This window comes from Phocoena sinus, chromosome 21 (assembly GCF_008692025.1).
Source record: "Phocoena sinus isolate mPhoSin1 chromosome 21, mPhoSin1.pri, whole genome shotgun sequence".
NCBI classification, from domain to species: Eukaryota; Metazoa; Chordata; class Mammalia; order Artiodactyla; family Phocoenidae; genus Phocoena; species Phocoena sinus.
The window spans coordinates 30,160,361-30,179,318 of NC_045783.1; the positions used below are offsets into that span (position 1 = coordinate 30,160,361).

At 38.3% G+C, this 18,958-nt stretch overlaps 1 protein-coding gene and 1 pseudogene across 9 annotated transcripts in view; one reads left to right on the forward strand and one right to left on the reverse strand.

Annotated features, from left to right (window-relative positions):
* Nucleotides 1-18,958, reverse strand: part of NSD3 (nuclear receptor binding SET domain protein 3) — a 114,742-nt gene that overhangs the window by 44,833 nt on the left and 50,951 nt on the right. For all 9 annotated transcript variants that reach the window (XR_004347844.1, XM_032618272.1, XM_032618270.1 and 6 more), the window contains 4 exons: nucleotides 8,989-9,143; nucleotides 6,967-7,482; nucleotides 4,701-4,827; nucleotides 1,136-1,236 (listed from right to left, as the gene is read on the reverse strand). Coding sequence is in view for 8 of the 9 variants with exons in the window: in XM_032618272.1 (XP_032474163.1) it covers nucleotides 1,136-1,236; nucleotides 4,701-4,827; nucleotides 6,967-7,482; nucleotides 8,989-9,143 (899 nt within the window). In the remaining variant the exon portion in view is untranslated. The remainder of the gene's footprint in view (nucleotides 1-1,135; nucleotides 1,237-4,700; nucleotides 4,828-6,966; nucleotides 7,483-8,988; nucleotides 9,144-18,958) is intronic.
* LOC116746684 lies at nucleotides 11,635-12,969 on the forward strand (annotated as a pseudogene).

The following is an 18,958-nucleotide window of genomic DNA, read 5'->3' on the forward strand; positions in this document are numbered from 1 at the left end:
TTCTCCTTATTAATTTTAGACTGACTGGTCACAGACTGAATTTGGGAACCAGCTGGCAAAATCACAACTTCATTTTGGAAAGGAATACTGGAGATCTGCAAGAGGTTAGAAAGATTTTTTGGAATATAATTTCCTAAGTATGAAAGCTAATTATGATAAATGAATGACAAATTAGTATATTATTTAAATTTTTGTTAAATATTTCTGGGAAAACTGTTTTACATGTCTGATGATACCATAGAGTACCCACAAAATCACCTCTTAAGTTTGGAAGTTTAAAATTCTGAAGGAAATAATTTAAATAAAAAACTTCACATTCTTCCATTTTTAAGTGGTTTTAAAAATATAAAGCTTATTGGAACTAACACTATTCACAATTCTTTTTGTTTAGTAGCAGCTGTCTGGGTATAAAACTGGATATTCTTTCACTTTAACAAATTAAGAAAAATTCTGACTGTGAATTTAAGTTAAAGGAGTTAACGATTTCCAAAAATTTCTTTGAAAAGGTAATTTAATATGCCTATTGCTGTATTGATTACACTGGCTGAATACCCTTCCGTGAAAATGCCCCTCCTTCTTTTTACATAAATAGTGTGTATCTGATAACTTAGTAACAGGTGAATGCCATTCCACTGGGAAAATAACATTCCAAAAAATCTGTGATACCAACAGAAAAACCAGATCATCTATGATTATCTGTTTCTTAAATAAAACTCTTATAGGTAAATTAATTTGGTCTGTTTAAAAAATAAAAATAATATATACCAGCAGCTTAAACCAAAAATTAAAATTAAAAAAAAAAGGGAACTCGATGGTTCCAAATAAAAATCACGAAAACATGAAATCATTTTGCTCGTAACTGAAATGTCAAAATCAATGTGAGGAATTCTTTAAAAGTCTTGTACCACTGACTTCCCATCTCCTGAAGCCTGATTGTTTTCTATGAAAATGCTTGAAGCAGCATCACAGGGATGGTTGTATTAGGACTGGGCACTGGGATTCACCAGGACAGAAGCATTAGGTAGTCCGGAAAGGAAAGCCAGTGTGGGGGGAGTCTCTCTTTCTTTTAAGACACCAGCATAAGCCACAACACTCACAAATACGACGGTTAACCCTCTACATGTGGGAAGCCAACCTGCTCCTTTTTGATCTTCTTCTTTGGCACGACCTCAGTGGATTTCTCTGATTCGGAACGGGTTCTAATGGATCTTCTCTGTTGCTTCTTTTCTACTGAGCCTAAAAGACAATTCAAACGAACAAACAATAAATCCTCACTTGAGTAACTGACATTCAAGTAATTAATATCTGACCAAATTCCTTCCTTTTCTTATCCATTACTTTTGGTCTTTTAACTATAACTCATTAAAAAAACTATTAAACACTTGGGAGTACATTAAAAAAATTGTATAGATCAAATTGTAAAAGCTGATGGATTGAGACTAGGAGTCATAACGCACTCTGAACTATACAGATAAAGAGGGATTGGATTTTTAAAAACTGCAAAGTCAAACCAAAACAGCAGATAAACACATTTAGGTAATAATAATTGAAGGGACTGAGGGGATGGATGAAAATGATTTTATTCTCAGTTGACATTAGGAATTAATGGTTCAAAATTCAATCGGTACTATGTATTTTGCATTTTAACAAATAAATTAATTCTACACATAAAACGCTTAACAGTGCTAGGTGCTGGTTTTGCTATTGTTATATCATTAACAACCAAAGAGAAAAAGCAGGAAAGGCACAAAAATGGGACTAAAACTGAATCATTAATTTGACTATCAAGAGACTTGTATAACTTAGAAATAATTAGTCATGGAAAACTAGTTGAAACAAATTATCAAGCTATTTAATATTAAATGGTGAAAAAAAGAAACTATGAAGATTTTTAAACAGTAAAATTCTTTGAAAGAAAACTCACATGGACCCCATTTTGGAAAGGATAAAACTAAAGATTGAAGGCTGCAATGTGAAGAAACACTAAGTCAGGAATGAATCACAGAATGATTCATTCTGTGACCCTAAGAAGGAATGATACCTTCAGCACAGCTGTTCTCCATCTTTTCAGTGCTTGGACCACCTAAACGGTCCTTGCTAGATAATAATCACCTTGCAGAAGCTACCTCAATGAAGTGTTCCATATCACCTGTATATTTTCTGGTTTCATTGTTCTTGTCTATGTGGAAAGGGCTTTCCTCACCTTTGTTCAAAGCCAAAACAAAGAAGGATCCCACTACTTTTTGGGGCGAAGGAGTAGGTAGTTTGATGATAATGTATTGTTTCTGAGTTGTGCTTAATTAATTTCTAGCAGAGAAGTCACAAAACGAAGGTGTCCTTTACTCTCACTCTTCTCCTTACAACGATGAAAATGTTAACTAAGACAACAGGTATCCTACCCTCACAGACACCTGAGTATTCCAGAGATCCATATTTCAGTATAGTCATCAACACTCAAGACCTACCAGGGAAGAGGAAAGTGAAAATAGAACTGCGTAAAACAAACAAAAAACCTTGTTTTGAGAATGACAACAAAATTGTTCTAGCAAGGGCAAATGATATTTGCTCTATTGTCTTATAAAGATAAGACAATGTGGTGACTCCTTAAAATTATTCTGAAAGCTACCCAAAGAACATATACATTCTACTACATTTAAAGACACCAAAAAGTATTATGTTTATGTTCTAAGAGAGAAGTGAGCATCTCTGGATTTGGAAAATAGCTTAGAAATCTGGTAGAAATGCAGATACAACTCCTCAAACCATAGAAATGTAGCAGTGCCACACATCCTATGTAGCACCTAAATTTACTAAGAAAAGGCTGGAGAATTCCCCATGAGTAGTTAACACCAAATGAGATAATGGTACAATGAGTTTCTGAAGGGAGATCGGGTCTCTTTTCTGACTTTTCAACTACCAAAGTTATTTTCACAAGGAACAAAATGGTCATGTAAAAAGATAAAATATGCTTATCAACTACGGCTGGTAACCAAATTTAAACCAAGGTCAAAGCTTTAGAGTGCTCATCCCTAAATTAAGGCTACAACATTAACTTACAATCTCATTACGTTATGTCTGCCTGAGGAAGGAACTGGGATTTTTCTTGATATAAAGAATTATAACCTTCCACCTTTAGCTTTCACTAGAAAAGGAAAAAAAAAAGAAGGAAAAGAAGAAAATCCACAGCAGAACTTAAATTGAAATGAAAAGACTACATGAAGATAAAATGTTCAGTAGCTGAGGGGCAGAAAAAACAATCTCCATTAAAAGTAAAAGTTTAATATTTAAGATCAATCTAATATCCTATGAAGAATTTACTTTCTCCCTAGTTCGGAGAATGCAGATGTTTAAGTAATGATCCTCCTAGTCTAAATATCACACTTACATTCAGACAAATTACTAACAGTTTAGTGTAAAGAAAGATGACAAAACTGATAGACCTAACTACAGAGCACTGAGGCCAAAAGAGTCTTGTGGTATCAAAGAAGGTAACAAACATTTTCAATTATGGCTAATTAATGCAAAATCTTCTAAGTCCATTATTCATTGCTTCATTATAATTTCATTTTTTATACAGTATTTTGAAGTGATACAAGTTGCAAATCTCGTTCTCCCTCCTTACTTTACTGCAGCTTCCTTTCCCAACTCATTGTTGAATAAAGGCATTCTATTTACTATGCCCTGTCCCATACATGGCAACACCTCTCCCCATCCTGCAGCCCTTTCTTGAAAATAAAGGGCTGCAAGTTCTTTCCTGAATAATGAACTTTCCCGAATAATGACTGTTTTTCTTTAGCTTTTATAATAAGAAGAATCTTACTCAAAATTTCCCTTACAAAAATACTTACCCCTTAGTGCCACTCAATTACAGGTTTGCCTGAGCTACTACTGATCCAAGATTACTACCTTGGGTCTTAAAGACTTTAATCCTTCTAGAAAATTATTTGGTCACTTCTTAGATTCCAAAAAAAAATTTGAAAGAACAAATTGAAACAAACTCCTTCCTCCTAAGATTTCAAATGACCAAGTTAGTTGGTATCTAACTCTTTTCTTGACAGCTGTATGCAGCAGTAATACTGTTATATAAACCAAATCCACCAGACACTCAATTAAGCTTCTATAAGATCCTCAGTCAGTCTCTTAATAAAAATTACTTTGCCTATTCCAAAGGCACGATCTTACTAAATACAGGCATTTCTTCTTTGAGCAACAATAATGTAGCTTGATTTTCAATTCATGGTATCTGTTAATCAGACAAGATTATAAGAGAGCTAGGCCCGAACCCCTCAACTGCTGACATCTAGCACACCTAAGTAGTGGAAAGAGTGTGGGCATCTACCAATTTGTGTCCAATAGGGGATAAAGGAGGAAATAGTAAGAATGTGTTAATAGTGCTGGAAAATTAAAGCTGTTATTCTCATGCAGAGAGATCGTCAAATGGTGCATCTAGTCAGATATGTACAGACTGTATAACTATAATCTTTTCATTATAGAATCCTACTGTTTAAATTCCTGTAGGAAAAATAACTATTACTATCAATAAAGCTCTCTGGCCCCTAACCATTCTTTCCTATTGAAATAATCACTTTTATAATTTCATTTTTAAAATATAATTTGATTTTGGTAGGAACAGAGCTGCCATGTGACAGTCAAGCAGAACCAAGAACTCCAATGGGAATGTACTCTACATTCATACCCACCTGCAGGACCAGATGCTGTTTCAGGAGATGACATATTCTGAGTTGCCTTTTCATTCCTCTGGTTTGGTGTAGAAATTATAAGTCTGTCTTGTCCCCTGACACTTATTTCTGTTTTGTTACCAATTCCCTTCAAAATAAGGCAAATTAAAAAATAGGTGATTACCAGGCAAATGGCATCATTGGCTTATAAAGATGCCTTAAGACCATCATAATGTGCTTGGATTTTTTTTTTTTTTTTTGCGGTACGCGGGCCTCTCACGGTTGTGGCCTCTCCCGTTGCGGAGCACAGGCTCCGGACGCGCAGGCTCAGTGGCCGTGGCTCACGGGCCCAGCCGCCCCGCGGCACGTGGGATCCTCCTGGAGCGGGGCACAAACCCGTGTCCCCTGCATCGGCAGGCGGACTCTCAACCACTGCGCCACCAGGGAAGCCCTGTGCTTGGATTTTATATGGTCTTTGATTGCAGTTAATTTATTATCTTAGCCATTATCAGAACAATTTTATTAAGTCATCAGGATGTACTCTAAAATGTACAATGAGACTATGTGGGGGAAAAAAACCTGTTTTCTAAGTCCAGATGATGAATATCACTAAAAAATAAACCTGTATCATCTAATTTTCTGTCAAAACCGAAATATTTTCTGGTCTGAATAGTCTCTCCCTTTACCCATATCACAGTAAGAGAACTATAGTCATTTCCCTGTGGTAAAGTACCCTACTACAGATAAAAATATCAACACGTCTTTGAAAGACAAGGATATCCTTAGATTACAGAAGTGTGATGAAAATGTGCACCCCATAAGCAATCTGGAGCAGAGAGAAGGCAGGGAGAATTACAGTTGTCTCATTTTAGGTATTTTTAATGCAGTGAAATAAAGGAGTGATTTATAAATATAGTATATGTATTTTTAAAGCTTTCATTTTTAAAAGGTCAGTTTTATCTCAAATTTGATTTAAATAGCACTCTTTGGGGGGGGGGGGGTTACAAAGTTTGATTTGTGCATCCAAAAGCAGATAAAAACCAGCTCCAAGAATGAAGCCAATTCGCATTCGAAAAAGATGCAAAGTATTTACTTGCAAGTCAAAGCTGTCAACAGAACCAAGTGGGGACTGTAACTTAAGTTTTTCCAAGGAGCTTCGCCTTACTGAAATCGGTTGAACCTATAGGCAGAAACAGGTTAACAGAGGACCCTTATGCTTTTCTTTAGGAAAATATATCACTGATGAGGTGTACCTATATTTATTTTAATGTGCATATGACAATGTTAGGAAATAAGCACAGAATTCTTTAAAAATAGCACACATCCATGAGGTGCCACTAAATTTGGATTCACAAGCCCACAGTTGTGGTGTCGGCTGGGAGGGTAGTGAAGAGGTACACGGAATAGAAATTACGAATGTTGTAAAAGAGTTTTAAAGTCTTCAAGCTAAAGTGTAAGTGCCCTAAATGGAGGCCCAGGGCTGTCTGAGGGAGGCATTCCGTTTGAAGAGGCTACTTTCACCCCGTTACACAAGCTGTCACCACAGTTCATTGTGGCAGAACAAACACAGTTCTGGTATTTCTCTAAAATGTATGAGCTATCCCAGGTCATCATGAGCCAGACAAAATTGCTGGTGCAACCAAACACAGCAACAGGTGTAATGATTACAATGGTTAATTCACGTAACGGACAGAAATAATTTAATAAGCAGCATACTTTGCAACTAAGAAAAACTAACCACAGAAACAGGCGAAGTGCCCAGTTTTTTTCCATGATTTTAGGGAGCTCAGCTCAATTTTGGCTGCACAGCTCAAGATTAATCTAGTACAGATGGGGATATTACAAAAGAGAGGAAAAAAAAAGAAGAAAAGCAAAGCTTTTTTGCCTATGTCTTTTTTGCCCCCATCTTAAACAGAGTAAACTGACTGTACATTTCAAGTAGAGTGAATACAACGGGTATTCAAATGATGACCTTGTGTTGTTTGGGTTTTTTGGTTTTTTTTTTTTTTTTTTTTGCGGTACGCGGGCCTCTCACTGTTGTGGCCTCTCCCGTTGCGGAGCACAGGCTCCGGACGTGCAGGCTCAGCAGCCATGGCTCACGGGCCCAGCCGCTCCGCGGCATGTGGGATCTTCCCGGGCCGGGGCACGAACCCATTTGCCCTGAATCGGCAGGCGGCCTCTCAACCACTGCGCCACCAGGGAAGCCCTGGGGTTTTTTTAAATGCCAAGGTTGACTACTTACTAGATACCTAGGTTCCCCCAAAAAACCCATGAGAAAAGAAGGTACCTTCGTTGAATAAACAAACTGATCGATAAATTTCCCATCTCCTGTAGCATTCTGAAGAGCAAACACTTGTTCAATTTTCACAACTGGAGACATGTTACACTTCTGCAAATCCAGGCTCCCTTTGTGCATTGTGATGGAAGCTGGTAAGGATTTCCTCGCAGCTGCCGTTTTCCAGGCTACTTTAACGGGAGGTGGTTCGTCCTCTTCCACGCTAGTGTGCCGCCTCTGGCTGTGTCTCCGAATTTCAGTACCTGATAGTGAGGAGGCCGCCTCGCCTGCACTGGTCTGTTCTGGCTGAGTATTCAGCACTGATCTTGGCCTTCGGGTTTTTTTAACTTCAGCCTTGGAGGCAACATTCTTTTTTGCTTGGGATAAAGCCTCCTCAGGCTGTTTATCAATGTAGATAAAAGTATACTGTTCAATTCTTTCCTCCCGGGTCATTTTCAATGCTTTCTCTGCGTGGGCAATGCCGATATCCCACTGAGCACGTTCTCTCTGAGGCCGGGGTTTCCGAATCTGTAAAGAAAGATACAGGCATTATGGAACATGCTTTAATCTAACAGGGACAGTTCAAAAAACACGTATTTCCCATGTGGTCTTATCATCTTTCCAGGTATGCATAAACATCTTCAGGGTCTTCAGTCAAACAAGGGAAATGTTCTAACTCCATGACTTTGATGAATCAGCGCTGCTATCAAGGACATGCAGGTCCACTCTTTTACAGTAAACCCTTCTTTGTTGCCCACTCTGCTGGACAAGTCCCTCCAAGAGGGAGTCGTCCTCCTCATGTCACATTCCTAAAAAGCTGGCAGTGATGATGGCAGAGAGAAGAAAGATTACAGAAAGGATAACTTTCAGGGGCCAATATAACACTAACATTAAAGACAACACCCTAAAGCTCAGGGGTGCCACACAGACCACAGCAAAGCTAAGTAAGTGGCACAGAGCCAGCATTTGGAGCTGAGCGGCCAGCCTGTGCCAGAATGCAAACAGGGGCAGAATGCAGAGAAAGGGGAGCCCCGAGGAACACGTGGAAATTGATACAACACAAGAAAACAGGATCGTATGAGAGGAAAAATAAACCTGCATCACAGTTTCCAGAGTCCTGATCAGAAGACTTTGGATTGGCAAAACAGGTAAGAAAATTTTGAATAAAGGTATGTGAGATGAGCAAAGCAATTAGGAATTATCCAGGGGGTTAGACTGAGGTAGCCAGAAATTAGCTAATGAAACAAGGAGACGGTACAGTATATGTCAAACACTGTTAAACACTGTGAAGTGTTAAGTTTGATAAAAGTAATCAAAATCCTCTGTGAAAATATTTAGCTTAGAGTGAAAATATGACAAATTTCTGAATCACCAGAGGCCCACACTAAATTAGTTGAGTTTAAAAATCTCGACCAGACAGATTATCAAGAGTTCATGTCAAAATTCTAGTATGTCCACCACCACAACAAACATCTTTAGTTCCATCACTAGTGTGACCTTGGCTGAACCCGCTACTTAAGGGTTCTGTGCCTCAATTTCTTCATCTGCAGAAATAAGAATAACAGTATCTACCTCACCAAAGTTGTAATGAAGATTAAATGGATTAATACATATATAAAATGCTTAAAAACAGTGCCTGTCTCAGAGTAAGTACTAAATATTTTTAAAACCTTACTTTCATAAAACAATTTTGCTAAATAAGAATAAAGGGGAATTAGGGGGAAAATGCTGAAATAGGAAAAAACATAAAAATCTCTGACAAAATCCACATTTCACTAGCATCTACTAGACTACGTACATTTGAATTCAATTCAAAATAGAATCCAAAATTGTATTAAGCAGATAAAGTTTTCAGTAGGACTATAATGTTTATATGACATAAAAATTTATTGACACAATGAATATTAAAATTGAACTTAGAGGACTAAAATAAGTCATTCTAATTGCTTGAATTCAAGTATGAAAAGCTCTACTAAATTATTAAGTCCTTTACAGTCCACATTCAATTGACCATGTTCCTATGTCATCAGTCACCTTCTGTTTCTCAGAGTGATTGCTGGCTTGTCTGGTCGCCTCGGCCAGTAGTTCTTCATACTGTTTGTGACCTTTGTACTCTCGGACCCGCTTTTCGTGAACCCACGCCCTCTCTGGCTGGTTGCTAAAAAATTGGACGTGATATTCCCGGGCACCTGTAAGTAAAAATTCTTATTAGCCCTTTCAGAGCATAAGCAGCCATATATACTTTGCCAAAAATGTGGACCTGAGCCAGGTTCCCTAGTTTACTCCTATTAAAACGTGTCATTTTTGGATTGTCCAAAGATGTAATCCAACATCTACCAATAACACAACTAATTGTTACTGTAAAAATCACCCCAAATGATTAAACTTGGTACAGCACGTTTTAAGAGAAAAAAAAAATCAGAAATTCTGCTAATTGTCAGATTTGTTACCTTGGTTACACAATTTATTTTTACTGGCCTCAAACCTTTTTACAAACAAATCTGGGAACAAATAAATAATTTTTCCTTCAAAAAAATGTGTAATGTATTTTCTTGGACTTTCAAAAGCCAATTGCTGGTCAAACTGCTTTTCTAATGACATAAACGTGTGGCACACAGACCTGGGGGTGGTAAGGGGAGGACAGGCTACTGAGACTCTCCCAGGGATCCTGCAAGGTCAAAACCATCTTCACAATAACACCAAAATGTTGTCTTTTTCATGATGTTGACATTTGCACTTAATACGGCAAAAGCAATGGTGGGTCAGACTGCTGGCATCTCAGTACAAATAAAGGCAGTGATGACACCAAATTATACTAGTGCCGTATCCTTCACAGCCATATGCTGGCAGTTACAAACAAACAAACAAAAAAGCCAGTCTTACTTAATATCCTTGATGAAGCAGTAAAAATTACTTTTACTAAATCTCAACCCTTGAACACGTCTTTCTAGTATTCCTTGTGACAAAATGGGAAGGGTGCATAAAGCACTTCTGCGCGCTGCAAGTATGAAGGTTGCCTTGAGCAAAGTACTTCTGTGATTGAACTGCAAGGTGAACTGGCCACTTCTTCATGGAACACGACTAAGACAAAAACTACGGTTATTTGAACTTGAGAATTTGGCAGGTATTTTCTCAAAAGTGAACAAGCAAGTCTGTCACTTCAAGGAAAACAGCTGATAGTATTTGTTGCCAATAATAAAAATTTGATCTTCCAAGAAAAATCAAAATATTGGAAAACTAGTATCTGCCCCTATGAGTCTTCCAATTTCCAAATAATCTAAGAATTTTCTGATGAAGTAAGTGGTGACAACGAATGTGATTTTAAAAATATCTATAAAGGAATGTGTCAACATTTGGAAGATATGCATACAATATTTTTTAAATGGCCAATGTATGATGTTACAAAGTCATGAAAGGCAAATGATCCATTCAAAGTGCAAGACAGAAACCAAGTACAAAAAGTTTATTGATAGGATTTCAGATTCCATATTGCAACTACCCCACTACTTGCTGAGTTTGGGGGCAATATCAAAGAAATATACCCACAATTATCTGAAAAGGCTATTATTAAAATACTCTTCCCTTTTCCAACTACACATCTGTGTGAGGCCAGATTATCTTCATTTTCTTCAACCAAAACAACAAACCATAACAGACAGCATGTAGAAGCAGATACGAGAATCTAGTGTCTTCAGTTAAGCCAGTCATTAAAGAGATTTGCAAAAATGTAAAAATACCATTCTTCTCAATTTTTTTGCTTGAGAAAATATTTTTCATAAAAACAGAATTAATAATATACAGTAGCTTTTTAAAAATGAATTGGTAAATATTTAAAATTTTTCTCAGCTTTAATTTCTAAATTAACATCAACAGTAATAGATATAACCTATGTAAACAAAAGCATTTAGAGTCCTCAAATTTTAAGAGTAAAAGGGGTTCTGGGACCAAAGCACCTGAGAACCACTGCTCTCTGGCGGTGCTACTCTGAGTGTGGTTCCCAGGGCAAACCAGTCTGCCACAAAACAAGCAGAGAAGGTAAGAGTGAACATTTAGAAACTACGATAATTTGACATTGCGTGACATCTAGGCCCATGATCAGGGATCCTGTACCGTGTATTTTTTTTGTAAGGGGAGGCCTTTCATTTCCCTAATAGTTAATTTTATCGTATTTTACATTAGTATTGGTCCATGGTGGACTGGAAAATTTTTTTAAAAGAGCAAAAAACTAGTCCTTTACCAATAACAGTTTGAAAAACATCACTGTAAAGAAAATGTCTCAGGTCAACAGAGAAATGTGAAAACCGGTCCTCTTGGGGAATCCAAGATAAGGCAGGTATGGAGAGAAGGACAAAGCAGATCTTGACAGAAAGTATGGGTATCAGCGTAAACTCAACTGACTGAGTTATAGGAAAAGGATTATATCTTGGATTTGAAATTTTTAAATTTTATTAGACATTAACGGGAGATTACTTAAGGAATTATTTTTAAACCAAATTAAAATTTCATATGTAAAATAGCCTGTGAGAAAAGAGAAACATACACAACTTGGTTTTCCATATCATCTAATCTGAGAAGAGCCAAGCATAAATTTGATTGTAATCAATCAAAGAAGGTTTACTAAAAGTCCAAGCGTTTTGGAGGACAAGAACAAAAATACAGCCTCAACTAATAGGTAGGTTTGGAGGACAGGGTGGTGGGTACAAGCAGTAGGGTTAGAAGAACACAGGACAGGTGAAAGCGGTGCTTCTCGTTTTGTCCCGAGGCCGCGGGGCTCGTTTCTGGCACCATGGCGCAAAGGGCCTCCCCGAATCCTTATGCCGATTATAACAAATCCCTGGCTGAAGGCCACTCTCGTTCTGCTGGGATGACTACTGAATTCTCACAACTCCTGAACAATAAGATTCGAGAGCTTCTTCAGCGAATGGAGAGAAGCCTAAAGTCTGCAGACACTCGGGACAGCACTGTTTACACTGGCTGGGCAGGTATTGCTGTGCTTTACTTACACCTCTAGGATGTGTTTGGGGACTCTACCTACCTACGGATGGCACATGGCTATGTAAAGCAAAGTCCGAACTATCTGACCAAGCATTCCATCACCTTCCTTTGCGGGGATAGGGGCCCCCTGGCAGTGGCCGCTGTGGTGCATCACAAGATGAACAATGAGAAGCGGGCAGAGGACTGCATCGCCCAGCTAATTCACCTAAATAAGACTGATCCCCATATGCTCCAAATGAAATGCTCTATGGTCGAATGGGCTACATCTATGCTCTTCTCTTTGTGAAGAAGAACTCTGGAGTGGAAAAGATTCCTCAAAGCCATGTTCAGCAGATTTGTGAAACAGTCTTAACCTCTGGAGAAGACCTAGCTAGAAAGACTCCACTGGTGTATGAATGGTACCAAGAATACCATGTCGGGGCTGCTCGTGGCCTGGCAGGAATTTATTACCACCTGAGACAGCCCAGCCTTCAAGTGAGCCATGGGAAGTTACACAGTTTGGTCAAGCCTAGTGTAGACTACGTCTGCCAGCTGAAATTCCCTTCCGGCAATTACCCTCCTCGTGTGGACAATACTCGGGATCTGCTAGTTCACTGGTGCCACGGTTCTCCTGGGGTAATCTACATGCTCATTCAGGCCTATAAGGTGTTCAAAGAGGAACAGTCTCTCAATGATGCCTATCAGCGTGCTGATGTGATCTGGCAGTGTGGCTCGCTGAAGAAGGGGTACGGGCTGTGCCACGGCGCTGCAGGGAACGCCTACGGCCTTCCTGTCGCTGCACAACCTCACGGAGGATGCGAAGTACCTGTACAGGGCCTGTAAGTTCGCTGAATGGTGCTTAGATTATGGAGAACACAGATGCAGCACACCAGACACCCCCTTCTCCCTCTTTGAAGGAACGGCTGGAACAATTCATTTCTTGGCTGACCTCCTAGGGCCCACGGAAGCCAGGTTCCCTGCATTTGAACTGTAAAAGGAAAGTCCCCTCACTGCAACTCACTGCATGAGCCTCTCTATACATCAAACCCGGGCTAAAGCAACGATAGAGTCAAACTGTGTACTTTAGTTGATTTTTTTTCCCCAGACTATGTCTTTAGTTCAGTTCCTTTTTATTATTTACTTTTATTTTAAAATATCCAGGGAAATCTTAATTAACTTCAGTTTCTCCTAAAGGGAGGGTAGGTGATGTGTACAGTATTTTGAGGGCATATATGCATTTATTTCAGAACTTGGAGGCAGTCGTATTCTTTACTCAAGCTTATGAATATAACCATCTGTTACAGTTCTAAAAATGTTTAAAAGAAACTAAATGTAGATAAATACATGCTTATCGCAGGATATTGACATCCACCTCTTCCCTTTAGTATTTTTTTTATGACACTTTTATGACTTTGCTTTTCTCTGAGTGGTTGATTATGAAACGGGACAAAAATATAACTATATGCTTCCAGGTCAAAAATTGAAAGAGTTGCCAACTGGGCTAGGGACCTGAACTCCATTTTTCAGATTCACAATGCTTAAACTAGAGATAAACATACTTTCAAATTTGCCTCTTTTTGTTAGTAGAGCATCCAGGCTCTACAATCCAACATCTTTATCAAAAACTTCTGAAATGTGATGGTCGTTATATGAAAATTCTGATTTGAAGGTTATTTCTAGATAAGCTAACAAAAAGTTTGTTTTGTCCAAATATGCTAGTATGTTTTGGAACTACTTATGTAAATTTGTTTCTTCTTTGGAATAACTGTAAGATCAGGAAACGAGATTTCTGTGTGTAAATATATTATGATTGAGTCCACCCTTTCTGACTGACCTTCTAAACTTCGTGTTTTACTTACTTTGCAATGATGATGCTTTAGAAAGCGTTGGTTGCTGGGAAGAAGCCATAAGATATTTTCCTTCCTATCTGTCTAGATGTTGATCTTTTCACTAAATAGTAGAGCATTCTACTTGTTTAAAAAGGGGGAGGGGTGCTATACTGCAAAATCGCTAAGCTTTTGACAGGAATGCTGGTTCCTGAGAAGGTATTATCCGTTGATTCTTAGAACAAATGGCTTTTGTCTCTTTGCATAGCCTAGGCTTTAACACTCATCCATTTCTGAGCCCTCAGGATCAGGTACTGATATGGTAGGTGAGGAATCCCTGGTGCTTCAAACTCTGTACAAGTGTTTTGACTCATCAGCTCCCATTCCTCCACCTTCCATTGCTGACTTTCCCAGGCTTGTTTGTCTTTTCCATGTATCTTGACTGATTTTGAAACGTTTTACAGCTTTTAAGAAAACAGGCTCTAAAAATTTTTAATGTGCCTATTTCACGGCTCTCTCAGTCACAAAAACACGCTATTTTTATTGGAACTGTGAACCAAATCCCCACTGAGTACATGTTGGTTCCCGTGGAGAGCAATCCCCTATTATTTTCCATTTAGCACCAAAATAGCTAATATTATTGGCAATTGCCTGACCCTTTAAAGGCTACTGACAGTAGGATCTAAAACACAGCCCACTGCTCAGTTCCCAGGATTAGCTTATTCCTCTGTGACTCACGCTGGCCGGGGACAACCTTGTGCCTCTCAGATCTGAAGCACTGCTGGCAAGCTGTGTGCAAGCCGTGCCTTTCTCGTGAACATTTTACATGAACAGTGTCAGCATCCACAGGAAAGCTAATCTGCCTTTGGATGGGTGTCCAGCTTGAAAAAACAGACCCCATTTGGTTTAGTTAAATGTCTTACTATACTTTTCCTGCACTTTTAGCTACTATAGTTACTAACCAAGGGAAAAATAACAAAACACTTTCTCTTAACTGGAGGAGACTGATCACAGTGCTTCACCAAACACCTTAATTAATTTAACCCCAGGAAGACATCAAGGCAGGGAGAAGAACACTTTGTAAGATTCTTATTCCTATTTAGATTGCTGTTTAGCTACTGCCATCCATTAACCAATTTATCGATACAAACACAATCCAGTTTTCATTTTTTTCTTTAGCTTTTTAAGTTATTAAACTGGCAAGATTTTATATTTGTGCCATTGTTTATTTATGTTTAAGAGCTCAGAAAGTTTGATAGGATTTTAAACTCAGGCAAAGGCTATAAAACTCAGACTAATACCCTAACACCATGGTAGAAACCGAAACTTTTACATGAAGTTTCTTAGTTTTGAAAGGAAGAGGCATCATTTCAGTTCTATTTCTGTTACATCATTTTTCCCTCAGATATTTTTTTGGTTAGAAAACAAAACAAAATGAAAAAATGCACAAAACTGCTTCCCAGAAAACTGAGTAGTATCTTTTATCTCCGTGTAAAGACTAGGTAGTGAAACCTTAAAACCTTGTCAAGCAGTATTCATTTATCTTGTCGTGTGCTTCTATGAACATCACGATCAGTTATTTACATCAATCCTATTGGTCCCATCAAGAAGTCAGTCTTTAATCCTTAGAGTCATTTGACCCTCTTTTCATCTTTGATGTCACTTCCAATTATTTGGAATCAAAAGCCTTCACGGTAGGTAGAGTTTTAAGTAAAAGTGGCCATTTTCTCTCCTATTACAACTTCCCGGCATGACTTAATTGAGAGGTGTACTTTGCTCATAAGTCCTCGGGTTAATTTGTGTCTCATCTTATAATGCCCTGCCTTCTCTTGACTGAGTTTGAAATACAAAATGTGAAGAGTAAACACTTATTCATCTACTCCTTTGGCTACCTGAACTCATCTATAATCCTTTGTTATTCATACTCAATTCTGACTTCACTGCTGCTCCCCCTAAATAGGTCAGAGCACCCCACTTCTGTATTGTTAAGCTGTAGAAGAACTGTTTCTCTCCTACAGGTACAAATCAGAGTAGGATATTCAGGGATCCTATGCCAATGTTATATAGCCATTTACTGGAAAGGGCTGGAATTGTATGTATTTCTATGTTCCGTAAAGGATTTGACTTAACTGGTTCTCAACGAAATTTTATTAGGACTATTAAAAAAAAAAAAAAAAGAACATAGGACACAATCTGTTTCCAAAAGTCAGAGTTACTTATTTAGAACCAAACAGATAATCCCAAAAGATTTTGAATTATAGTTAAAAACATGAAAACAAAAACTCACAGATAACATAAGCTCATTTTAATCTTTATTTTCAACTTCTTCCTCCATTAAATCACTTACTACAGAAGAAACAAATCAAACAATTTGTCTCTTTGTTGGCACTTTGTTTCCTGCTGGCTAGAAAGCTATAAAAAAGAGTGAAATAAAAACCCAAAGACCTGACAGATGGAGAAACAAGCACATCTGTCTCTGAATAATGAGCTAAATTTCCAATAGAAAAATGTGGAGGAAACATTTTTATATAACAAAAATAATATAGGTAAAACTGTCTGGTTTTAAATTTCTAAAAATATATTGGGATTAAAAGTTACAACAGGTATAATGTGATACCATTTAAAACTCTCAGTTAGGGCTTCCCTGGTGGCGCAGTGGTTGAGCGTCCGCCTGCCAATGCAGGGGACGCAGGTTCATGCCCCGTTCCGGGAGGATCTCACATGCCGCGGAGTGGCTGGGCCTGTGAGCCATGGCCGCTGAGCCTGTGCGTCCGGAGCCTGTGCTCCGCAACGGGAGAGGCCACAGCAGTGAGAGACCAGCGTACCACAAAAAAAAAAAAAAAAAAAAAAAAAAAAAAAAACTCTCAGTTAAAAATCTTTATTTTCATATCTATTAATTACAACATGCAAAGAGAAAAAGAATTACTCCCAAACTCTTTTTCTCTTTTGGCCGCACCTCGAGGCTTGTGGGATCTTAGTTCCCCCACCAGGGATTGAACCTTGGTGCCCTGGCAGTGAGAGCACAGAGTCCTAACCACTGGACTGTCAGGGAATTCCCAGAATTACTCCCAAACTCTTAATAGTTGTTACATATCTGGAGGATGAGACTATGGGCAACTCTGCCTTCTGAACATATATACTGTATTGTCGTAAGCAGAAAGAGCATTTCATTTTTAATCTTTACACTTAAAATGAGATCTAAACAATGAAATGCAACAAAATAGACATGTGATCCAAACATCTTTCAATGTGCTCTTCAAAGAATTATATCTGTAAGTGTGAAAACTGTTAAATACGTTTTCCAATGCTGAGAATCTGACTAATAACAATACTGACTAATAACAGTATGGAAACCATTGATTACTGTATAAAATTCAAGACAAATTTTACAAAGTAGTTTAGATAATAAGCAACACAAAATGTTTCACAGGTATCATGTGTGGAACATAATCAACAAAATGAAGTTTTATACTGTGTTTCTGGTTTTTAGAAAAACTACTTCAGTAGTCAAAAAACTACTTCATTTAAAACTGCACTGCACAGCCATGCAATGAAATATTATTTGGCAATAAAAAGAGACAAAGTACTGATACATGCCACAACACAGATGAACCTCTAAACATGATGCTAAGTGAAAGAAACCAGACATAAAAGGCCACATATTATATGACTAGCTTTATATGAAATGTCCAGAAAAGGCAAATCTATAGAGACAAAAAGTAATTAGTGGCTTCTTAGGCTGGGGAGCAGAGGGGGGAATGGGAAGTGACTCCTAATGGATGTGGGATTTCTTTTTTGGGCTGATGAAAGAAGTGATAAAGTTAGATTGTGGTAATTGGTCACACAACTCTGGAAACGTACTAAACATCATTAAATTGCAGGCTTTAAAAGGGTGAATTTTATGGCATGCAAATGATATCTCAAGAAGGCTATTATTTTAAAAACTACTGCAGGAAAGAGAAATTTTAAAATGTTATCAGCATGTACATTTTTCAAACCTAAATTCTCAGATTTCGGTTTCCTCAACAATACAAACAAAATCAGTTTTTCCAGCACTAAAGTAGGGAGGACCAGACCAGATTAAGTCATAAAATAAATTTAAACACTTCCTTTGGAATACAAGATGAAGCACAGATTATGCTTTCATCTGTACCCTGGAAAAAAGCTGTATTAGTACGTTTTCATAGAGTAATTAAATGTGAAATTCTTTATATAATCTCAAAAGGATGCCTTCCTAAGGGGACAGAACTGAAGAGCCACAACTCTCACGTGATGTAATATCTTAGAGTGCTCTGGAGGCCCAGATAGGGACTTGTGTATTGTTTTATCTAAGAAGACTTGTCCCTTTCTTCTCCCATTCAAGAATCACAGATTATTAAATATGCAAAGTACTCAAGAGATTAACAGTCCAACAGCCCCACTATATAAATGAAGGGGCTAGGACTGCCTCCCCCAGTCTCTGTAGATTATGAGTAGGGGAATTCAATTACTTTCCTTTTATTATACAGTAGTAGGTAAGAGTGGAGGTTAGGGACTAAGATTTCTTTGAGACTCTATTTACAGATCCAAAACGTAAGGATAATGGTACCTACTTCATAGTGTCGCTGCTATGAGGACTGCTTAAGAAAATATACAAGAGAATTGTTTGTTTTTTCATTTATTTTTTGGCCACGTCATGCAGCACGTGGGGTCTCAGCTGCCCAACCAGGGATCCAACCCATGCCCCACGCGTTGGAAGCGTGGAGTCTTAACCATTGGACCGCCAGGGAAGTCCTACAAGAGAATTGTTTAACACTGTGCCTTGCACAGGAGTGGACACCCAACAGTGTTGTTTTTTTTTTTAAACTTCTGCCCCATCGATACTTCTAGTCACCCCAACCTTTAATCAGCAGATTATAGTGACAAGATGATTGCCTTCTGTATCTGGGTGGATTTCTTGCTGGGCAGCACAAGAGTTACAAATATGGCGGATCCCGTGACAAATCTGACTTGCCAGACACTTTTTCTCCTCATAACAGTGAACAGGGACCAAGACAGAAAGTTTAAAATGAGAGAAAAAGAAATAGGTGCAGGGTTTCCCTGGTGGCGCAGTGGTTAAGAATCCGCCTGCCAATGCAGGGGACACGGGTTTGAGCCCTGGTCCGGGAAGATCCCACATGCCATGGAGCAACTAGGCCCATGTGCCACAACTACTGAAGCCCGTG